Source organism: Salvelinus sp. IW2-2015, linkage group LG32 (genome assembly GCF_002910315.2).
Source record: "Salvelinus sp. IW2-2015 linkage group LG32, ASM291031v2, whole genome shotgun sequence".
Lineage (NCBI taxonomy): Eukaryota > Metazoa > Chordata > Actinopteri > Salmoniformes > Salmonidae > Salvelinus > Salvelinus sp. IW2-2015.
Window position 1 is genome coordinate 1,488,937 of NC_036871.1, and position 25,362 is coordinate 1,514,298.

At 44.0% G+C, this 25,362-nt stretch overlaps 1 protein-coding gene and 1 long non-coding RNA gene across 2 annotated transcripts in view; one reads left to right on the plus strand and one right to left on the minus strand.

The window, feature by feature from the left end:
• The window catches only part of LOC139023444 (uncharacterized), a 295,267-nt gene that overhangs the window by 139,379 nt on the left and 130,526 nt on the right, over window positions 1-25,362 (minus strand). The gene's annotated exons all lie outside the window — the stretch shown is intronic.
• On the plus strand, window positions 17,690-20,879 carry rnf182 (ring finger protein 182). The gene has a single exon (XM_023977863.2). The coding sequence runs from the start codon at window positions 17,914-17,916 to the stop codon at window positions 18,778-18,780; it is 867 nt and encodes a 288-aa protein (XP_023833631.1). The 5' UTR covers window positions 17,690-17,913; the 3' UTR covers window positions 18,781-20,879.

The following is a 25,362-nucleotide window of genomic DNA, read 5'->3' on the forward strand; positions in this document are numbered from 1 at the left end:
GCTGACCCTATTCCAACTAAACTACTTAAAGAGCTGCTCATGTGCTTGGCCTCCTATGTTGAACATAATAAACGGCTCTCTATCCACCGGATGTGTACCAAACTCACTAAAAGTGGCAGTAATAAGCCTCTTTTGAAAAAAGCCAAACCTTGACCCAAAATATAAAAAACTATCGGCTCATATCGAATCTTCCATTCCTCTCAAAAAATTTTTGAAAAAAGCTGTAGCGCAGCAACTCACTGCCTTCCTGAAGACCAACAATGTATACGAAATGCTGCAGTCTGGTTTTAGACCCCATCATAGCACTGAGACTGCACTTGTGAAGGTGGTAAATGACCTTTTAATCGCGTCAGACCGAGGCTCTGCATCTGTCCTCGTGCTACTAGACCTTAGTGCTGCCTTTGATACCATAGATCACCATATTCTTTTGGAGAGATTGGAAACCCAAATTTGGTCTACACGGACAAGTTCTGTCCTGGTTTAGATCTTATCTGTCGGAAAGATATCAGTTTGTCTCTGTGAATGGTTTGTCCTCTGACAAATCAACTGTACATTTCGGTGTTCCTCAAGGTTCCGTTTTAGGAACACTATTGTTTTCACTATATATTTTACCTCTTGGGGATGTCATTCGAAAACATAATGTTAACTTCACTGCTATGCGGATGACACACAGCTGTACATTTCAATGAAACATGTGAAGCCCCAAAATTGCCCTCGCTAGAAGCCTGTGTTTCAGACATAAGGAAGTGGATGGCTGCAAACTTTCTACTTTTAAACTCGGACAAAACAGAGATGCTTGTCTAGGTCCCAAGAAACAAAGAGATCTTCTGTTGAATCTGACAATTAATCTTGATGGTTGTAAAGTTGTCTCAAATAAAACTGTGAAGGACCTCGGCGTAACTCTGGACCCTGATCTCTCTTTTGACGAACATATCAAGACTGTTTCAAGGACAGCTTTTTTCCATCTACGTAACATTGCAAAAATCAGACATTCTAGAGACCGCAAGGAGCGTAGAGATACCTTAATGATCGGCTATGAAAGCCAACTGACATTTACTCCTGAGGTGCTGACTTGCTGCACCTCGACAACTACTTGATTATTATTATTTGACCATGCTGGTCATTTAGAACATTTGAACATCTTGGCCATGTTCTGTTATAATCTCCACCCGGCACAGCCAGAAGAGGACTGGCCACCCCTCATAGCCTGGTTCCTCTCTAGGTTCTTCCTAGGTTTTGGCCTTTCTAGGGAGTTTTTCCTAGCCACCGTGCTTCTACACCTGCATGCTTGCTGTTTGGGGTTTTAGGCTGGGTTTCTGTACAGCACTTTGAGATATCAGCTGATGTACGAAGGCTATATAAATAAATTTGATTTGATTTGAATAATAATGGACCACAGAGCGATACAAAACAAGAGAACCATCAGACAAGGAAACATAACCAATACTTCCTGATAACTGAAAACAAAAGAGGGCTAAATAAAGGGTAAGTAATCAGGGAGTAATGAAGTGCAGGTGTGACTGATGAGACGCAGGTGTGCGTTAAGATGGCTTGCCAGGACCGGTTTTAGTAGACCGCCAACGTTGAGTGCCGGAGAGGGTGCAGGAGTAGACATGACAGCCCTGTTGTTGTGTTGTAGATTTGTGGTGCAAACTCTCCCCATTTAGCAGTGTAGACTATATCACAGTTCCATTACATTACACATAAGAGTCATTGGACAAAGGCATCTCCTGTACAGGGGAGTTTTGTTAAGAGCCCTGACACTCGATCTGATCATAACACGCATTGCTTGGGGTACAGTTTTTGGAAGCATAGGACCTTATCTTTCATATCAGTGAGAAATAATAATAATAATAATAATACAAATAAGGTTAAATTGATACACACCTTTATAGGTTTTAGGGTTGGTTAGTGTTTCCACACGGCCATATCTCCATTGTTACAGGCATGTTTACAAGAGACAGACGGAAGACATATGGCACACCTGTGCCAATTAGCTATCTAGCATGCTCCGAACACCTGTGTGTAATGTAAGAAGGCCTCCAGAAACCTGTTGTCACGGAAAATACTGTCGGCTGCAACTGTGATAAAGCTGTGTATTCATGGATGGCTTCCCCAAAATAATTGACTAAGAAAAAAAGTGAAAAAACATATCAAATAATTTATCTTTGTCTCTGTGTTTAATCATTTTCCTTAGATTCAGCCTCTTGTGAATTGATCTCACCGGAGAAAGCATCCAAGTGAGCCTCCCTTAATAATAAAAAAGAATACAAATAATAGCCAATCAGCGTTGAGATAACTGAGTGAGCTCAACTGTGAATGGTTCTGGCGCACCAAAAAATGGTGTCAAGGGAAGCCAGTTAGGATTTGGCTTCCACACCAATCACATCACATCAAAAGCAAAGGTAATTGGTGAAAAAAAAACGTGAATTGTTGCATCTCGTTGTGTTGTTGTCTTCCAGTGGCTAGATAGCTAGCTAAAAATGTCCCTTTCCTAAATTTGCAATGGATGGAGTTAGAGATTTTGCCCCTGCCTGAGAGGATGAAAGTTCAATATGTAGCTAGATGTAGCTAGTAAGCAAATGTTAACTAGCTAGCTAGATCATATTTGCTCATGAAAGCGGGCAAGCATTTTAGCCAGGTAGCCTAGGACAACAAAAACTAAAAGTGTGTATTGAGTCATAGACTGTTTCAGCAACATGAAAGAGAGAAGAATGGCATTGGTTGCTCTCGGGTGAGTCAGCATGTTTTTTTCTATTTTGCACACACACACAACACACACACACACACACACACACAACACCACACCACACACACACACACACACACACACACACACACACACACACACACACACACACACACAACACACACACACACACACACACACCACACACACACACAAATCAGGACCATGGACAGCCTAATCATATTTAGCTAATGTTGATTGGACTAAATTGTTTTTGGTATATTTTAGTTGTCACTGTATTAGACTAAGCATAAGTATAGTTGAAATGATGCTGAATAGTGAGGCAGGTCCTGTTTTCTTTGTGACTTGCGCAACCCCGTGGTTCTCAATGAATAGTTATTTAGTAGTCCGAAAATGGTTGAAAACATGAACTTGCTTGACCATGCTGTAGGTCATGTAAACTGTTTGTTACACACAAAATGCTTTGTGGACTTCACCAGACAGATGTTGCTCTCCTGTTTTTTTGATGAAACAAAGCGTGGTTGAATTTATTCTGCCACTGGGTCTTCTTATTGTCTCTGCCTTAGTCCTACATATCAAGGTGGCAAGGCATATGTACTAACAGGATTTATAGAGCGAACAACAACACAATTATTATGACACATACAGTAGCTTGTAATTTCTGGTTTGTCTTCCCAAGTGATTGTTCCCACGCACTGCTACTGTGTACAGTAAGTCGATATTTTGCATTTGTGAAATTATTATGATATGATTTGAAAGTAAAGTGCTTTATGTTTCTAGAACCATATCGCAATTAAGAATCGATTAACGTGAGATGAGTATTTGGCTGTTTTGGTTGCCAGATCCAGTCTACCTCTGAAAACAACATATAAGGTCCTTGACCTTAGGAAGTAACGTTGACTCCTTTTGAGTACATCTTGGCCTAGGTGACATTCCAGATGGTCACTACCAGTATTAGAAGTTATGTATCATGTAGGCTACTATCCCACTGGAAATAAAAATCAAGTCAGATGGTAAAAATTAGAGATGGTGACCAAATCCAGATGGTGACTAATACAGTTACTTCCATCGAAATGAACATCACTTTATTTTAAGTAGCACTATGCTGTTGTTGTTGTCAGCTAACCAGCATAAACTATATGGGAAGGGTTTATCAGAACGACTTGACTGAAACCGAATACATTAGTCTCCGCACTCGACTCAGATGCGCGACATACGTCATCCCTTTGGGCACCAGGCGTGTCCATATAGCCTCTCCCACGTCAGAATCGACACGGATTCGAGGATGCTGCCATAGTGGCGGGGCCGGAGGCTGCAGCGGTGAGTTTGGCCAGGGCTAGACACTCAGTGGGACGATGGCGGCGGCTGGGCACGAGGAAGGGCAGGCTGTATAGCGGACTGTCGCAGTTCAAACGTGATCAACTGGAATAAACCTTTTAGGACCACGACACTCTTTGCTGCCACCACTGCGGTGTACTGGTAAGCATGACGTAGGGGAAATGATGGGTCCGTCGTTGAAAACAAACCATTGAGTGCTTTTACATTTGTTCTCCTCCATTATTATAGCATATCTATAACATTCGAATTGTGTGAAATGTTGTGTATGTCATAGCTACGGTATCATGATTTGCAAATAAAGATATTTGATTTGGAGTGAGTGCATATTGAATGCAATTGCCAATATGATGCAAATATTCCAGTATGCAGCTTGAAGGTTTAGAGGCCATGATTATTTTCATCATTGTGTCAAGAGATATAGTACTAAAACACTTAAGTGTCTCTCTTGATCCTAGGTCCTGGCAGAGTTGTGCAGACTCAGGATAGCTGAACTTCTGGAGGAATACGCAGATTTAAAGAGGAGTCCGTAATTTGCTTTCTAATGATCATGATCTTTTCCTCAAATTATTAAACTCACTAACTGCACCTGCTTCCTGACTCACTGCATTGATGTTACAGAATACTACCTCAACAAATGGAAGCAGCAGTTCATTAGKACATCTCCCAGATGGTCAGCGAACAGGGACACCTACTTCGCCAACACCACGACCAGCTGGCACAACTGRGGATGGCTATGGATGAAAGCCTCCGTGTTCTTCAACGTCTCGGCATTCCCAGAGGGGCATCCCCTCCAACAAGTGGAGGATTCTCTACCGCAAGTCGAGTCAGAACTCCAGCCCATCCCCCAATAGTCCGCCCAGGTCAGCGATGAACGTTTTTCCCTCCCGGACAAATATGACGGGTCTCCATCGAATTTATCAGGCGCTATCGAATAAGGTCAGTGGGAAAAAGTTGTGATGGACTACTTTCTAGAGGACAACCATGACATGCTGACTCTCTCTGACTCTGTAAATKAATCAGACTATGAGGAAATCCCTGATTTAGGTAAAAACATTTTAATTGAAGAAGACATTGTAGAGTCTTCTGATGACAGTGATGGGGAAGAAACGGTGATCAACAGTGTTGCTGTCACRGAAGAAGTTGACTAAGTTTTGAAATCAGTGGAATGTCTGGTAGAAGCAGAGTATGATAAGGAGATKAATAGAATTCTGGCGTTTGATTGTAAATGCATATGGAGTCGAAAAGAGAACACAGAAGGCTGTTGCATAGAAGACATGTCTCCGGATTGCATCTTCAAACTAAGGGCAACCATGGCATCCATGACAGAGAGGGAGAAAGATGTGATGATTCTCATGGTATTGCACACGGTCAGTGTGACCAGTGACTTGACACAACAGGCCAAGCAACGGAAGCAACACAGGACGTCTTATTTAATGAAAGGGGTTGCAGTCTGCCGTGAAGCTTTCATCTTTGTATACAGGTAAGAGTCTAGCTACAGTTTCAGTTATTATACGTTTTGAATTTTGTCCGAAAGTTGTTTTCATTGCGAGTTAAAGCTTGCTGTTAGCTAGCCAGCTGACGTCCGATGGCTGGCTTGCTTGCTAACATTGAACCTATTTGGTTAACTTGAGCTAGCTATGACAATCAGTATATGTTGCTAGTAGTCTATGGATTGGAATTATAGTTCATTGTTTAGCTAGCCAGCTAACGTTAACGTTACATGTCTAAACAAAAGACCCCAGGTTAAAGCTTGCTGTTAGCTAGCTACCGTTAGCTGAGGCTAGATTGCTGGCTTGCTAGCTAACACTAATTTACGTGTATAAACACTAACAGTGTGTAATGTTAGCGATGTTTTCTCGGAATGCCATTTCGCCTTGCTAGTTATAGCCTAATGTTGTCTAGCTAACTAGCTAATATTGAACCTATTTGGTTAACTTTAGCCAGCTATGACAATCGCTTTGTATTGCTAGTAATTTATGGATTGGGATTATAATTCATTGTTTAGCTGGCTAGCTTGCTAGCTACATGTCTAAACAAAAGACCCCAAGTTAAAACTTGCTGTTAGCTAGCTAATGTTAGCTGACATTAKATGGCTGGCTAGCTAGCTAACATTACGTGTATGAACTGTGTGTAGTGATGTTATCTCAGAATGCCATTTCACATCTATTGTATAATACTGCTAAAATATGTGTATCTGGAATTTGTCTTTCAGCATCAGTAGAACACACCTGACTCTCCTCCAGTCATACAAGGAGAATGGTCTAATGCCTCCCATCAAAAAGAGAGCTGGCCCAAGCACAGGTTACASCTGAAGCATGAGGACTTGCAGCGAGTGGTGAACTTCATCAACAACTAYGCARAGGATAATGCAATAGTATTACCAGGATGCCACCCAGGAAAAAAACACTTTAGTGGAAAGCTGCTGCCATCCCATGTGACAAAAGCAGCAGTGGGGCGTCTCTACAAGGAATCGATGACAACACTTGGTATGTAAAGCATTAACATGTTTTTAATATTTAATTGACCTCTAACATGATTGCCACTCCTTTTATTGATCTCACATTTTTTCTGTATTTTCCAGATGTATGTGTAGTCGGGCTGTCTTCCTTCAGGAATTTGTGGAGAAAATTGCTGCCCCACATCTCAAGCACTACGCTCAGGACAGACCTGTGCTGGCAGTGCCAGAGGAACAACTATCAGGTCTTCAGATCTGCCAATCTGACAGAAGTTTTGAAATTCAGCCAAGCTGAAGAAGCAAGAACAGAATCTCCTGCTTGTTCAGAGTGAGCTGTCTGTCTACCAGAAGATGGTTGCTGACTGCAAGACACCTGTCAATACCTGCAGTTGTCTCTGGGGGCCCTATCTGAACCAGCAAGCAAAGACATCAGGATGCATTACAGCTTTGATTTTGCTCAAAAGTAAGCAACATTTCCTCCTTAACTTATTAAGGACATGATGGATAGATAGAATACACTCAAATATAATATAAATAAATATATATACACTGCTCAAAAAATAAAGGAACACTTAAACAACACAATGTAACTCCAAGTCAATCCACACTTCTGTGAAATCAAACTGTCACCTTTGGAAGCAACACTGATTGACAATAAATTTCACATGCTGTTGTGCAAATGGAATAGACAAAGGTGGAAATTATAGGCAATTAGCAAGACACCCCCCAATAAAGGAGTGGTTCTGCAGGTGGTGACCACAGACCACTTCTCAGTTCCTATGCTTCCTGGCTGATGTTTTGGTCACTTTTGAATGCTGGCGGTGCTTTCACTCTAGTGGTAGGATGAGACGGAGTCTACACCCCACAAGTGGCTCAGGTAGTGCAGCTCATCCAGGATGGCACATCAATGCGAGCTGTGGCAGAAGGTTTGCTGTGTCTGTCAGCGTAGTGTCCAGAGCATGGAGGCGCTACCAGGAGACAGGCCAGTACATCAGGAGACGTGGAGGAGGCCGTAGGAGGGCAACAACCCAGCAGCAGGACCGCTACCTCCGCCTTTGTGCAAGGAGGAGCACTGCCAGAGCCCTGCAAAATGACCTCCAGCAGGCCACAAATGTTTAGGACCAAAAGGCTTCTCGACAGTTTTTACCCCCAAGCCATAAGACTCCTGAACAGGTAATCAAATGGCTACCCGGACTATTTGCATTGTGTAAAATGCCTCGCTACTTTTATAGCCCTCGCTACTTTTATAGCCTCGCTACTGTATATAGCCTGTCTTTTTACTGTTGTTTATTTCTTTACCTACCTATTGTTCAACTAAGTACCTTTGTTGCACTATTGGTTAGAGCCTGTAAGTAAGCATTTCACTGTTGTATTCGGCGCACGTGACAAATAAACTTTGATTTGACTTGGAAAAAGGAATCCTTTGTAGTAGTAATCCTCCTGGGTAACTTTGTCCAAAATTAGGTTGTAGGCTTTGCAATACATTATACACAATAAACACAAAGTCACMAGATTCCCGTTTGATTTAAATCGGTACTGATGCCGGTAAATAAAAKGCTCTCTTGGTCTTGCGAGGTAGACCTGGAGAACTAGGAGTTAGAATAATAGTAATTTAATAGGATCTCTACGGGTAGAYCCCTGTGTCTCAGTTCTGATGGTAATATCTAATACGCTATTTGAAAAGAGTATGTTTTGATAAGAAGAGATTATTCACAATTYATTATTGATGAAATGAAAGATTAAGTACAGGAAAAGAGACCACTAGTCAAACTGTGGTGGGTAATTTAATATTTTACTTGGACAGTGTGAAGACTTACCACAGGGTGACACTGAAGTTGCACTATATGGCTTTCTCACTACAGTATTGAAGCCCCAATCCTTGTATTTTGTTCAATTCTAAATCAGACCTTAGCCCCTACTCCACAGCACTTCTTGTAGATTGAAAACTATTTGATAGGAAGAAGCAATATTGTATTAGCTCCACATTTCCYAGACATATTGCTTATACCTATCCAATTTTTTAAAAATCTAACATTACACAAGGCACGCGCTGGTAGGGTCTAAGTAGGAACAATGGGTAGATTTGTTGTTAAATGACTCTTGTTCTTAACAGTGTTGTGAGTCCTAAGCAAACAGACCTATTTTAAGCAATTTATGTACATCATTWAAACCTGCTTAAATTTGACAATGTTTATGTAYACCTGTCGCCGGTTGCAAGAWGGCGAGTAGGAAAGCTGCCGTTACCGTCAATATTACTCGCCAACGTGCAATCATTGGACAATAAACTAGACGAGGTACGATCACGAATATCCTACCTACGGGACATCAAAAACTATAATATCCTATGTTTCACGGAATCGTGGCTGAATGACGACATGGATATTCAGCTAGCGGGATACACGCTGCACCGGCAGGATAGAAAAGCACACTCTGGTAAGACRAGGGGGGGCRGTCTGTGCATATTTGTAAACAACAGCTGGTGCAYGAAATCTAARGAAGTCTCTAGATTTTGCTCGCCTGAAGCAGAGTATATTGTGATAAATTGCAGGCCACACTACTTGCCTAGAGAGTTCTCAGCTATACTTTTTGTGGCTGTTTATTTACCATCACAATCAGATGCGGGCACTAAGACCGCACTCAGTCAGCTGTATAAGGAAATAAGAAAACAGGAAACCACTCACCCAGTGGCGGCGCTCCGAGTGGCCGGAGACTTTAATGCAGGGAAACTTAAATCAGTTCTACCAAATCTCTATCAACATGTTAAATGTGCAACCAGAGGGAAAAAAATTCTAGATCACCTGTACTCCACACACAGAGACGCGTACAAAGCTCTCCCTCGCCSTCCATTTGGTAAATCCGACCACACCTCTATCCTCCTGATTCCTGCTTACAAGCAAAAATTAAAGCAGGAAGCACTAGTGACTCGGTCTATAAAAAAATGGTCAGATGAAGCAGATGCTAAACTACAGGAATGTTTTGCTATCACAGACTGGAACATGTTCTGGGATTCTTCTGATGACATTGAGGAATACACCACATCAGTCACTGGCTTYATCAATAAGTGCATTGAKGAYRTCGTYCCCACAGTGACTGTAMRTACATACCCCAACCAGAAGCCATGGATTACAGGTAACATTCGTACTGGGCTAAGGGTAGAGCTGCCGCTTTCAAGGTGCGGGACTCTAACCCGGAAGCTTACAAGAAATCCCGCTATGCCCTGCGACGAACCATCAAASAGGCAAAGCGTCAATACAGGGCTAAGATTGAATCATACTACACCGGCTCCGACGCTCGTCAGATGTGGCAGGGCTTGCAAACTATTACAGACTACAAAGGGAAGCACAGCCGCGAGCTGCCCAGTGACACGAGCCTACCAGACAAGCTAAATCACTTATATGCTCGCTTCGAGGAAAGCAACACTGAGGCATGCATGAGAGCATCAGCTGTTCCGGACGACTGTGTAATCACGCTCTCCGCAGCCGATGTGAGTAAGACGTTTAAACAGGTCAACATACACAAGGCTGCTGGGCCAAACGGATTACCAGGACGTGTGCTCCGGGCATGTGCTGACCAACTGGCAGGTGTCTTCACTGACATTTTCAACATGTCCCTGATTGAGYCTGTAATACCAACATGCTTCAAGCAGACCACCATAGTCCCTGTGCCCAAGAACACAAAGGCAACCTGCCTAAATGACTACAGACCCGTAGCACTCACGTCCGTAGCCATGAAGTGCTTTGAAAGGCTGGTAATGGCTCACATCAACAACATTAGCCCAGAAACCCTAGACCCACACACACACACACACACACACACGCATACCTTTTTTCGCACTATTGGTTAGAGCCTGTAAGTAAGCATTTCACTGTAAGGTCTACTACACTTGTTGTATTCGGCGCACGTGACAAATAAACTTTGATTTGATTTGGAATACATTAGAAATCATGCCACTGACTGTGTGTGTGTGTGTGTGTGTGTGTGTGCAGAGATAGGCAGTATTTAATGTATTTGAAAGTCTTTTAGAAGATCAGCCGTTATTTGTGACAAAATACTCCAGAGAATGATGTTTTTTTATTTTCTAAATAGTTTTCTATCATTTCTTAAAGCGGTTCAAGATTTTGTGGCCCCATATCACCACTATTTTGCGTTGGTGGATGAGTGAAAGAGCTTGAAAGAAGGTAGAAGTACAAGGATGTACTTCTAGAGTGAGGATAATGCAGTGAATTTGGTCCRAAAGGGAGGGGTGAACTCGGAAAGTGAGTCCTGTTTCTCAACTTCTTACAAACACGATTGCACCTCCATCTGCACCTCTGGTTATGTCCCGCTCATGGTAATGTACAGTATCTAATTTCAGACACCATTGCAGCAAATATTGAGTAATAGGTGGCCACAGAGACTAACACTGTGAACGGTGCCAATTGTCTGGGGCTGGGCTATTGGTACTGTTCACAGCGTGTTAACCAAGTGTCACAGGTTGTTTTACAACAGTTTTCAGCTGTGCTAACATAATTGCAAAAGGGTTTTCTAATGATCAATTAGCCTTTTAAAATGATAAACTTGGATTAGCTAACCCAACGTGCCATTGGAACACGGAGGATGGTCTGACAAGGGCCTCGTTACCACTTATGTAGAATCTTCCATACAAAATCAGCCGTTTCCAGCTACAATAGTCATTACAACATTAACCAATATCGACACTGTATTTCTGATCAATGTGATGTTATTAAAGGACAAAAAAATTGTGCCTTTCTTTCAAAAACAAGGACATTTCTAAGTGGCCCCAAACTTTTGAATGGTAATGTGTATATATGTGTAAATTATATACAGTTGAAGATGGAAGTTTACTATACACCTTAGCCAAATACATTTCAACTCAGTTTTTCCCAATTCCTGACATTTGATCCAAGTAAAAATTCACTGATTTAGACAGTTAGGATCACCACTTTATTAAGAATGTGAAATGTCAGAATAATAGTAGAGAGAATGATTTATTTCAGCTTTTATTTCTTTCATCACATTCCCAGTGGGTCAGAAGTTTACGTACACTCAATTAGTATTTGGTAGCATTGCCTTTAAATTGTTTAACTTGGGTCAAACGTTTCGGGTAGCCTTCCACAACCTTCCCACAATAAGTTGTGTTACTTTTAATTACATTTTTACTTTAGTTTATTTATTAAATATTTTCTTAACTCTATTTCTTGAACTGCATTGTTGGTTAAGGGCTTGTAAGTAAGCATTTCACGGTAAGGTCTAACTACACCTGTTGTATTCGGCGCATATGACATATACAATTTGATTTGATTTGTATTTTTTACATTTTATTTCACCTTTTTTTTGACAGTGAGTAAATGCTGAGACAAAGGTCTCTTTTCCAAATGAGCCCTGTATGGCACCACAATACAACATCAAAATACAACAAACACATTCAACTACACATTCATATACACATTAAAATACACATTATTGTGCACAGCAAGACACAAAAAGCAAAACACAATCATAAAAACAGACAATTCTCCAGTAAAAAGGTCCCCTAACAACCGTCTGAAATCGCTTAGAGGCACAACTTCCTCCAATTTTAAAGTGTATTGTAGATCATTCCACTGTTAATTAAAGGTGCAAGGACATTACAGGCTGATTTACGGATTTGATAACTTTTCATTTAAAATCTTAACAGTGTAGTCAGTAAGTCGGGAGATTGCGGAGCAGGATTTACTTGACATGATGTGATCTACTTGACTTCAAAGAGGTCCAGCCAATCTTTTGATAAAGAACACAGTGATGAGTAATAAAACTGTCTCCTGTGATAAAACAAAAGGTGCAATGAAAAACGGCATCCAAGGGTTTAAGAGTAGAGACAGCTGCACTTTGACAAATAGTATCACCATAATCAAGAACAGGTAGAAAGGTTGACTGCACAATTTGCTTCCTGCTGACTAGAGAGAGACAAGATATGTTTTCGTGAAAAGTAAAAGCTCAGTCATAAGTTTTTTAAACAAAAAATCATTGTCAATCCAAATACCTAGGCATTTTTATGCAAGAACCATCCAATAAGTTAAGATGTAATCCACCTGAGACAATCTTACGAGAACTTGAAAACAACATGTATTTTGTATGAGTTTTACATCAATAAGGGCTTCCGGCACAACTGCAAAATCGGAATGTAGCCTTGTCACAGCCAGGGTCAGCGGTGGGGGCAATTGCGTGCATAATAGTATCATCCGCATATAGATGAAATGTTAACATTTGAACAGATTAACCAATAGCATTTATATTGTCACACTTTGATCTGTTTCACCTGTCCTTGTGCTTGTCTCCACCCCCTCCAGGTGTCGCCCATCTTCCCCATTATCCCCTGGGTACTTATACCTGTGTTCTCTGTCTATTGCCAGTTCGTCTTGTTTGTTCAAGTCAACCAGCGTTTTGTCTCAGCTCCTGCTTTTCCCCAGTCTCTCTTTTTCTCGTCCTCTTGGTTTTGACCCTTGCCTGTCCTGACTCTGAGCCTGCCTGCCGTCCTGTGCCTTTGCCTCTACTCTGGATTACCGACCTCTGCCTGACCTGACCCTGGGCCTGCCTGATGTCCTGTACCTTGGCCCCACTACTCTGGATTATTGACCCCTGCCTGCCTTGGCCTGTCATTTGCCTGCCTCTGTTGTTGCAATAAACATTGTTATTTCAACACAGTCACCACTTGGGTCTTACCTGAAACCTGATAGTASGAACTGGCCATGACTAACCCAGCAGACTTGGACCAGCTCCGCAATGCCATCTCCTCCCAAGGAGCCCTCATTGGTAGACACTAGCAGTTGCCTCGTGGTCTGATGGAAGGGTTCAAGGACATGGCCGAACGTCCCGACCTAGCATTAGAAGCTTTGCTGGAGCAACTTTGTGGGTTGCCTACTAGGCTTACCTCCCCCAGAGCGCTACGATGAAGATTCCAGAATTTGCCGGGCTTTTCTCTCCCTCATGCTCCCTCGTTTTCGAGCTGCAGCCTTCTTCGTTCCCCTCGGACCGCTTGAAGATAGTGTACGTGTGGCTCAGTTGGTAGAGCATGGCGCTTGCAACGCCAGGGTTGTGGGTTCATTCCCCACGGGGGGACCAGGGTTCAATTCCCACGGGGGGACCAGGATGAATATGTATGAACTTTCCAATTTGTAAGTCGCTCTGGATAAGAGCGTCTGCTAAATGACTTAAATGTAAATGTTAAATGTGTACATTATTGCGCTGATGTCTGGGAGGGCACTTGCCTGGGCCAMGGCGGTGTGGGAGCAAAAACCGCCGTCTGCCTCAGTCTGGAGGTATTCGTGGCGGAGGTGAGAAAGGTTTGAGGCTCCGGTGTCCGGCAGAAAGGCTACCTGGAAGTTACTCCAGCTTTGGCAGGACTCCCTCAGTGTGGCAGACTGTGGTGGATTTACGCACGCTAGCAGCGGAGGGTGCCTGGTACCTGGAAGCGCTGTTCGACACGTTCCTGCACGGATTATTGGAGGAAGTAAAGGACGAGCTTGCAGCCCGGAACTACCAACGGATCTCGACTCACTCATCGTTTTAACCATCCGAATCGATGGTCGGCTACGGGAACGTAGGAGGAAGAAGATGGCCAATTGCGGTCCCAATCGCTCATTCAAGGATCCCACCTTGCATCTGATGAACTGCAGAAGTCCCCAACGTCTTCGTCCCCGAGAGGATCCGAGCTTACCCGAGTTCCTCCAAGAGCCTCCGAAGACTGCCGATTTGCCCCTTCCGGAGCCGATGCAGCTCGGCAGGGCTAGGCTATCTCCAGCCGAATGCGTACGCAGACTAAACACCCAGAGTTGTCAGTATTGTGGTACTGCCGGTCATTATGTGTCTACCTGTCCCTTCAAGAGACCTAGCTCATTGGTAGGAATGAGTACGCTGATGGGTCTTAAGGATAATGTTGCTTCTCCCCCTACCCGCCCCCCTTTCCATGCCACCCTGCTGTGGGGCGACCAGTCCAAGTCTCTCCAGATACTCATCGACTCGGGGGCCGATATGAGTCTTAGGGACATTACCCTGGCGTCCGAGCTGGGCATCCCCACTCAACCCCTCTCTATTCCCATGGATGTTAGAGCGCTTGACGGGCACTCTATAGGCCAGGTCACCCACCATACCACCCCCATCAACCTACGAGTATCGGGGAACCACAGCGAGATGATCCAATTCCTGCTAATTGAGTCTCTGCAGGTTCCTGTGATATTGGGATTCTCTTGGTTCCAGTGACACAATCCCTCGATTGACTGGTCTACTGGTGCCATCGTGGGCTGGAGCCCATTCTGCCACGCCCATAGCCTGAAATCAGCTCTGCCTGCCCTGGGACGTCTTCCTGCCTGCCCTGGGACGTCTTCCTGCCCCGAACCTCTCCGCCATGCCCGCGAAGTACCAGGACCTCCGGGAGGGGTTCAGTAAGGCACAGGCCACTTCGCTTCCACAACACCGACCGGTACCCAAGGAGGTTAAGCCGGATGCGCTGGCACGTCGCTAAAGCCCCGCGGCTACATCCCCGGAAGCCGAGACCTCTCTCCCCTGCTCCAAAATCAATAGCCCTTCTCCTATTTGTCCTCTGTTGCCCCATACCCTCTCTATACTTCCTACCTTTTCATGTGTCTAGATCTAAACCCATGTCTCACAGCCCTTTGTCTCCTGTTTCCTCCCTGGTTGACTGGGAGGGTTATGGCCCACAGGAGAGGTGCTGGGTCTCCGCTAGGGACATCCTGGACCTAGGCCTCATCTCTGAATTCTGATGCCGACACCCCACTCAATGGGGTATGCGTCCAGGAAGGACGCCAGGTGGCGTCCCTAGAGGTGGGTGAACTGTCACACGCCGATCTGTTTCACCTGTCCTTGTGCTTGTCCCCACCCCCCTCCAGGTGTCGCCCATCTTCCCCATTATCCCCTGGGTACTTATACCTGTGTTCTCTGTTTGTCTGTAGCCAGTTCGTCTTGTTTGTTCAAGTCAACCAGCGTTTTGTCTCAGCTCCTGCTTTTCCCCAGTCTCTCTTTTTCTCGTCCTCTTGGTTTTAACCCTTGTCTGTCTTGACCCTGAGCCTGCCTGCCGTCCTGTGCCTTTGCCCCTACTCTGAATTACCGACCTCTGCCTGACCTGACCTGACTCTGGGTCTGCCTGCTGTCCTGTACCTTGGCCCCACTACTCTGGATTATCGACCCCTGCCTGCCTTGACCTGTCGTTTGCCTGCCCCTGTTGTTGCAATACACATTGTTACTTCAACAGTCTGCACTTGGGTCTTACCTGAAACCTGATATTTATAAATATTGAAAAGAACATGTCCGAGTATCGACCCCTGCAGAACACCTTTATGTACTTCAAGAAATGCGGACTTAACCCCATCAATCACTATGGCCTGAGTCCTGTCACTAAGATAACCATGAACAGGCATCAGAGCTCGCGCCTATCGAGGACAACTTATTTAAAAAATATATAATGTATTTATTTATTTCACCTTTATTTAACCAGGTTAAACCGGCCAGTTGAGAACAAGTTCTCATTTACAACTGCGACCTGGCCAAGATAAAGCAAAGCAGTGCGACAAAAACAACAGAGTTACACATGGGATAAACAAACGTAATCAATAGGCCATAGTAATCAATAGGCCATAGTGGCGAAGTAATTACAATTTAGCAATTGACGCTGGAGTGATAGATGTGCAGATGAGGATGTGCAAGTAGAAATACTGGTGTGCAAAAGAGCAGAAAAAAACAAAAAAACAAATATGGGGATGAGGTAGGTWGTTGGTTGGATGGGCTATTTACAGACGGGCTGTGTGCAGCTGGAGCGATCTGTAAGCTGCTCTGACAGCTGATGCTTGAAGTTAGTGAGGGAGATATAAGTCTCCAACATCAGTGATTTTTGCAATTCGTTCCAGTCATTGGCAGCAGAGAACTGGAAGGAAAGGCGGCCAAGAGGTGTTGGCTTTGGGGATGACCAGTAAGACATACCTGCTGGAGCGTGAGCTACGGGTGACATAGCAACACCCAATACAATAGCATGATCAACAGTATCAAAAGCTTTTGACAGGTACACAAACCTAAAGCATTGACAAGATCATTAACAACTAAAGTGGTTGCTGTAATAGTATTATTCCCAGGTCTAAACCCTGATGGGTTTACATTCAAAATGCATTTCTCAGATAAAAAAGTTGTACATTTACCAAGGATTCAAAAATCTGAGATAGACAAAAAAAACTTGAAAGGGGGCAATACTTACTAAGATCACTACTATCCCTGCCCTTATGGAGCGGCAGCACAAGAGCTGATTTCCATACTTTTGGAATATTTCCTGATAACAATGTTAGATAAAAAAATGTGGGTTATTGAGCCAACAATGCTAGGTGCTGCACACTTAAGCATACTGGGATCCAATTGGTCGGCCCCTGTGGATTTCTTGTTGTCTACTGCTAGAAAAGCATCCAGGACTTATTTTTCTGTAAATAACCTAAAAGAAAATCTTTGACTATCTTTTCTCTTATYATTCAGCAAGTTTCCCCTTTCAGCATCCAGACCAACATCATTGTGATTAGGCTTAGAAGTTCTTTCAAAGAGAGCACAAGAGCACAGTCTACTGCCAAATCACTATCCCCAACAATGACATGCTCCATTTTCCCTCCCAATCACAGAAGTCTTTACTGGCCCTTAAATCTTCACCTCCTCCATGTTATCTTCACTTCAAGAAAAATGATCATCAACATTGAGTTGATCAGTACATCCTGTCATCTCCTTCAGACCGAAAACTCTTTGGAAGATTCTTCATGACACACACACACACACACATACACACACACACAGACACACACAGACACCATTAACAGACAGAGTACCAGAAAACAAAAGGGAACCCACCACTAATTGGACAGAATTTAAACTGGCAACAAAAGGCTGGGCTCGAAAATTCCAGTCCTGGTTTGTACAGGCCCTGCTTTGTTGTTCATTGCCCCTGTTTTTTCTGTTCTAATGCTGTGTTAACACAAATCTTTTTTTTCTTCAATGATGGCCTCTCCCCTCCATCTCTCTCTCGCTCTCTTTCTCTCTCTGTGGTGCATGAAAGGCTTTTGGCCCTGCATGACGCGTAGTTAGGCCTACCCCAAACTGCGCCGAGGCGCGTACCCCGGAGGCTAGAACACGCTAGGCTTCCCATACACACACCCACACCCACACATACACACACCACAGGAGCTGCACAGACAACCAGGATGACCCTGAAACCTCCTTCGGAGCGGAGCGTTGCTACTGCTCGTCTCCAATAGAAGGCTGCTGCTGCCTCTCGCCATGTCTTCCAACGCTGAATTTCACCAAAAGCTTTGGACTGTCATCTTCCTCCGTTGATCCTGTGGAGAGCTGAGACAGACAGAGTTGAGAAAGAAAGAAAGAAAGAAAGAGGATGATGGGGAAGTTATGGAACATGGAGGAAGGGGGGATAGTGGAGGGCTTCAGCACGGAGGAGCTGGAGTGCATGATCTGCTACTGCCCGTATAGCCTGGGCAGCCGGCGCCCTAAGGTCCTCGAGTGCTGTCACCGCCTGTGTGCCAAGTGCCTGGCCAAGATCTTAGACCTAGGCGAGTCGCCACCCAATGCTGTGGTGTGCCCGTTTTGCCGGTTCGTCACTAGTTTCCCGGGCGAGGCGGTGGGCAACCTGCCAGATGACTGCAACTTGGTGGCAGCGCTGGCCCTCCAGACCCGGAACCAGAGGAACTTGCACTACCACAATGAGGGCCCCACCGAGCTACTGCTCAGCCCCAGGCACCTAAGCTCGCTCATGGGCAACCCTCCCAGCGGCTCCCCATCCTCCTCCACTACCACTACCACCACCACCACCACCCACACCTACTCCTCCATCCGCGGTTCACCCAACTACATGGTCATCACCATCATGGAACCGCCTCCATCCCCTCAGGACCACCACCCCTACCAACTTCACTCCCACCCCCCTGGAGTGGCCACCATCCAGGGTAGGGATTACCACTCCTCCAGTCTGGACTCCATGGCCTCAATCAACCAGGGGTGGGCGGTGTGGAACTGCGCTGCCCGGGCGCTGGTGTGGGTGTTGGGGCTCCTCTACTTCAGCTCCTTGCCCATGGGGGTCTACCTGCTCATCATGCAGAAGACCACCCTGGGGGTCCTTCTGGTAAGCCTGGTCCCGGCAAGCCTCGTCATGATCATGGTCTACGGCTTCTGCCAGTGCCTCTGTCACGAGTTCTGGGACCTTATGCCCCATAGCAGCCAAAGAACGATCATCCGAGGAGGTTAAGAACGGGTTGCAGAAATGTAACATTTTTCCGAATGAGATCGTTACTACTGACAATGGAAATTGGCATCCTGGATACCATAGAATATTTCATTTTTTATTTTATTTTATTTTTTACTCAGACTCAAATGACTTGGCGGATTGTAAATGGGAAGAGAGCAGGTACGAGAGATGTACAGTTTAGATCAATGTTAAGTTTGGGCATTTTCAGTTCTAGTCATTCATTTAGATGATGTAATTTGTGTACTGTGTAAACAAAACGGTCCACCAAATATCCAACTATACTTAAATAAGAAGTCGCAGTAAGTATCGGGTATGCTTTCGCAACCAGAAAAAGTATGAAGCATTCTTTTTTCATTTTGWGGTATTAACAATAGAACTATCTGGCCATAATTGGCACAGTAGAAATGTATACATTTGTATTGAAAGCACTTAGAGGGAGGAACAACGGTCTAATGCTAAGCTTTGGCAAGTCAGTGTAAATAATCATTTGTTATAAAGGACGTGAATAATGTGGAGGACACATGAGTTAGTACATACATTTATGGTGGCGGTTATATTATGACTATCATCATACTATCATCATCATTCTGGTGCATGTGACAATAAAACATCATAAAAAATGTTTTTAATKAAAATTGTTTCTCAAATGTAAAGTTAATTTGACTTATGCATATCACCTTCAGAATGTTTACGGGATAATCCACAATCCATACAGGAGAGTAAATGGATGCTTCTCATTCAGAATTGGGTACAGAAATGCAAATGGCAAATTGACCATGGCAGTCAAGGGTTGTGATCATTACAGCACGCAACAGATTTTCTTTGTAATTGAACACAACAGGTCTTATTCATTAGGGCACACCAGGAGCAAAAATGTTTTGCAACGGGGACACAAAAAGAAGTGTTTCTTATTGGACAAGTCCAGAAAGTTCCTCCTTGTTTCAGTCCATTTTCTTTCAGTTGGSGCCTAATGAACACAGCCCAGGTGTTATGAATAACCCCTTTGTTTTAATAATCTCAATATCTTAATGAGATGTTTGCACATATCGAAGGACAAGTGCAAAATGGAGATGTGGATTAGCTACGTTATTAACACAACTAGTTTCACATAGATGTACTTTTTGGAATGATTTTGTAACAGGATAGACTATCTATACCCAGCAAGAGATGTTACTGATGTTGTTGCATTTTCTCAAATAGCATAACAAATGTAATGCTTTATACGCATTACATTGCCAGGCTTTCTTCTTTTGTAGTCCTAATGTACAGTTGGGGGAATTCAAAAGTTAACCTGTAGGGGAGTGGAGTAAATTGAGACATTACATTCAGCATAATTCCGTCAAGAGAAGAATAGTTTTCTTTCTAACAAAGATATCTACATATACTGAACAAAAATATGAACGCAACATGTAAAGTGTTGGTCCCATGTTTCATGAGCTAAAATAAAAGATTAACAGAAATCACAAAAAGCATATTTCTCTGTAATTTTGCRCACAAATTTGTTTACATCCCTGTTGTTGAGCATTTCTCCTTTGCCAAGATAATCCATCCACCTAAAAGGTGTGGCATATCAAGAAGCTGATTAAACAGCGTGATCATTACACAGATGCATCTTGTGCTGGGGACACTAAAAGGCCACTCTAAAATGTGCCATTTTGTCACACAACACGTCTTAAGTTTTGAAGGATCGTACAATTGACATGCTGACTGCAGGGATGTCCACCAGAGCTGTTGCCAGAGAATTTTATGTTCATTTCTCTACCATAAGCTGCCTCCAACGTCGTTTTAGAGAATTTGGCAGKACATGCAACCAGCCTCACAATCACAGACCACGTGTAACCACGCCAGCCCAGGACCTCCACATCYGGCTTCTTCATCCGGCTTCTTCAGCACCCCCGTCGGGGGCAGAGGGTGCTGAAATTGTTGCATGTTGCGTTCGTATTTTTGTTCAGTATATATTTCAGGATGTTGTGTATCTCTGGAAATAATCAGAATTAATTTCAACATTACAGTTTTGAAAACATAGCATCCAGAAAAGTGGTCTCTTAGCACTACCTACAAATTTCTGTACTGAATGAAATATTACCACTTCCTTTTAAAAAAACGTATATATATTTATTTCCCAAACACAATGACACATTTTTTTCTGAATCATCTTAATCATCTTGAAGAACGATCTGAAATTAATAATGGGCATATACTCTTACAATCTCCACCAGGCACAGCCAGAAGAGGACTGGCCACCCCTCAGAGCTAGGTTCCTCTCTAGGTTTCTTCCTTAGTTCCTGCCTTTCTAGGGAGTTTTTCCTAGYCACCGTGCTTCTACATCTGCATTGCTTGCTCTTTGGCGTTTTAGGCTGGGTTTCTGTATAAGCACTTTGTGACATCTGCTGATGTAAAAATGGCTTTATAAATAAATGATACATCTTTAAACCCAGATGTAACACCTAACAAACACTTTGTACTTTGTTAAACATATTTAACATAGGCCAGGCCCTGTTGTTACCTTATATCCTGGCAATAATGCCTTGTATTACGCCTGGCAAKAAAATACTCCAATTTGCTCAACATACCATTAGCTCAACCATTGGCTCAACTTACCCCAAGGCAAAAAAAATTGACGATATTAGTCCACATAGCTACAAGGATCTTCAATGGTTTTGCGAAGTTGCTGGATAATGGCGGGAACTGGAACACGCTGTCTTAAACGTCGATCCAAAGCACCCCAAACATGGTCAATGGATGACATGTCTGTTGAGTGTGCAGGCCATGGAAAAACGTTGACATGTTCAGCTTCCAGGAATTGTGTACAAATCCTTTTGATATGGGGCTATGCATTATCATGATGAAACATGAGGTGATGGCGCCGGATGAAAAGCACGACAACGGGCCTCAGGATCTCGTCATGGTATCTCTGTTCATTCAAATTGCCATCAATAAAATGCAACTGTGTTTGTTGTCCGTAGTTTCTGCCTGCCTGCCCATACCATAACCCCACCATCACCATGGGGCACTCTGTTCACAACGTTGACAACAGCAAACCGCTCGCCCACACGACGCCAAACACACTGTCTGCCATCTGCCAGGTACAGCTGAAACCAATTAATCAGTGAAGAAAATTCTCTAAAATCATGTTGGAGGCGGGTATGGTAAAGAAATGAACATTCAATTCTCTGGCAACAGCTCACAGCTTGCACACTCCCTCAAAACTTGAGACATCTGTGGCATTGTGTTGTGTGACAAAAAGGCACATTTTAGAGTGGCCTTTATTTGTCCCCCAGCACAAGATGCACCTGTGCAATGATCATGCTGTTTAATCATCTTCTTGATATGCCACACTGTCTGGTGGATGGATTATCTTGCCAAGGAAAAATGCTCACTAACAGGGATGTAAACAAATGTATGCAATTTTTTGGGGAGAAATAAGMTTTTTGTGTGTATGGAACATTTCTGGGCTCTTTTATTTCAGCTCATGAAACATGGGACTAACACTTTATACATGTTGCGTAAATATTTTTGTTCAGTGTACATTTGAAAGTTATCGAAACACTTAGTTTTGAAAATCTACATAAATTCAGCAATTGCGTTCTTCTCATATTTTGTCTCAGGAAAGCTCATCTGCATGCTCGTCGTCCTCACCCAGGTTCTTGACCTGACTGCAGTTTCTCATCGTAACCAGCTTCAGTGGGCAAGTGCTCACCTTCGATGACCATTGGCACACTGGAGAAGTGTGCTCTTCACAGATTAATCCTGGTTTCAACTGTACCGGGCAGATGTCAGACAGCGTTGTGTGGGCAAGCAGTTCGCTGATGTCAGAGTGCCCCATGGTGGCGGTGGGGTTATGGTATGGGCAGGCAGAAATTACAGACAATGCATACTCAGACATGTCACCCATTGAGCATGTTTGGGATGCTCTGGATCGCCGTGCACGACAGCGTGTTCGAATTCCCGCTAATATCCAGCAACTAAGCATAGCCATTGAAGAGGAGTGGGACAATTCCACAGGCCACAATCAACAGCCTGATCAACTCTATGTGAATGAGATGTGTCGTGCTGCATGAATCAAATGGTGGTCACACCAGATACTGACTGGTTTTCTGATCCACACCTATGTGAAAAAAATAAGTGTCCAGATGCATATCTTTATTCCAAGTCATGTACAATATATAGATATGGGCCTAATTAATTTATTGTAATTGACAGATTTCCTTATATGAATTGTAACTCAGTGGAATCTTGTTGCATGTTATGTTCATATTTTTGTTCAGTGTAGTAACAGGTCTAAGTAAAAAACATTTTTTTTACATATTACCACAGAAGCATTGTTCTGCTAATATAACAATGTGCACCTTTCATCTTCAGTTGATACAGATACTCTGCCTATCGACATTATGTCTGGTGGTAATGGGGTTACTTCGACAAACATGTCAGTGGTCATTCCTTCCTATCAGGTTTCAGGTAAGACCCAAGTGCAGACTGTGCAGAAGTAACAATATTTATTGTAACAGGGGCAGGCAAACGACAGGTCAAGGCAGGCAGGGGTTGATAATCCAGAGTAGTGGGGCAAAGGTACAGGACGGAAGGCAGGCCCAGGTCAGGCAGAGGTCAGTAATCCAGAGTAGATGCAAASTTACAGGACAGCAGGCAGGCTCAGGGGCAGGCAGAGTGGTCAGGCAGGCGGGCTCGGAGTCAGGACAGGCAAGGGTCAAAACCAGGGGGGCAAGAAAAGAGAGACTGGAAAAAGCAGGCACTGAGACACAAACCACTGGTAGGCTGAACAAACAAGACAAACTGGCACAGACAGAAAACAGGTATAAATACCCAGGGGATAAGTGGGGAAGATGGGCGACACCTGGAGGGGGGTGGAGACAAGCACAGGTGAAACAGATCAGGGCGTGATACTTCCAGCGTGGTGTCCCGTATACAACAGGAGTTCCCTGCTCCAACCTGATGGCTGCATTCACCTTTCTATTTCACTTTAGATATCATGATATGTGAAGTGAAATAGAATGATTAACACAGCAATCAGGCTAACCTACTAGTTCATCAAACTGGCAAACTTTAGGGCAGTAACTCGGGTCACTATGAGAGGCCTCATGATGACGTATCCTTTTGATAGGAGTCAATGGAGATTCTGGCAACAACTGAGGAGGTGTCACATGATGTACTTTTATTCTGAGGTCTCCTGATTTATTTTATTCTCCACCCCCCTCCTGATCGTATTGCCACGTATATTAACGAACGAAAAGTAAAGAATGTCGTTGAAGCTGCGGTTTTGGCGGATGAGTATGTGTTGACTCACAAAAGTGTCTTTGCAGAGCCCCGTATTCGGGAATGAGTGGGGGCGTTCGGATAGATTTGGGCTTCGCTCACCGAGATACTTTGGTTCACGGGCAGAGTTCAATTCAACTAGGGTTGAGCCTGACTCCAATGGTAAAGCTGACTTTGGGCAAGAGTGTCATTACTGTCAAGGTTCAGGTCATTGGAAAAACGAGTGTCCGGTTCTCAGGGAAAAGGATAAATTCAGTACGCGCGTGATTACGTTAAATCTAAGCCTACGGCTTTAGCAGCGCCTGTTCCACATCAGTACACTCATGACACATGGTCTCAGGCCCAGGCGCAGGTGAAAGTCCATATTCACCCAGGCTATTTACCTTTCATTACGGAAGGTTTTGTGTCTATATTAGGGAGTAAGGAATTAGTGCCAGTGAAGATCTTGAGAGACACAGGTGCCTCCGAATCGTTTGTGTTGGAGTCGGTGTTAACCTTTTCAGCTGAGACTGATTCGGGGAATAGTGTTCTAATTAGGGGAATAGGTTTGAACACTCTTTCAGTTCCATTGCATAAACTGATGTTGGATTGTGGAATGGTAAAAGGTGAGGTTGTTGTGGGAGTGCGTCCTTCGTTGCCTATTGAGGGTATCGACGTTATTCTTGGGAATAACTTGGCTGGTGATCGTGTATGGCCTGTCGTGTTTCCATCTCTAGTTGTTTCCATAAAGCCGTCAGTTGTTGAGATTCCTGATGAGAGTATACAAAGCTCCCCAGAGATGTTCAGTGCGTGTGCAGTGACGCGTTCTATGAGCCGTGGCGAACTGGTCACTGTGCCGACTAATGAGAATACCACAAAGAAGTATGGGAGGGTCGTCACAGTTCCCCCCCATAAAACCGGGACCAACAAGGACCCCGGAACAACGTACCAGCCTCTGCGTCCCCAAATTGACACAGCCTCTGTGTCCCAAATTGACACAGCCTCTGCGTCCCAAATGTGACACAGCCTCTGCGTCCCAAATTGACACAGCCTCTGCGTCCCAAATTGATGAGGGGTTACGTGTGCACACTTCCAATTTGCCCCAGCCAACCTCCTCCTCCCCAGACCTCAGCAACCTTTGCGCACGGAAGCAATATTACAAGAGGAAATAAGAGACTCCCCAGACCTCAGCAACCTTAGTGCATAGGAAGCAAACATTTAAGAGGAAAGAAACCCAAGACCAGGAGGGAACAGACAGGAAAGGCAGAACCAGACAATACAACCATTCAAGAACAGGGCGCACGAGACCACATCCGCTACCAAAACTCTCAA

Coding starts and splice junctions, on each gene's coding strand:
- rnf182 (XM_023977863.2), top strand. CDS start 17,914: ATGATGGGGAAGTTATGGAACATGGAGGAAGGGGGGATAGTGGAGGGC.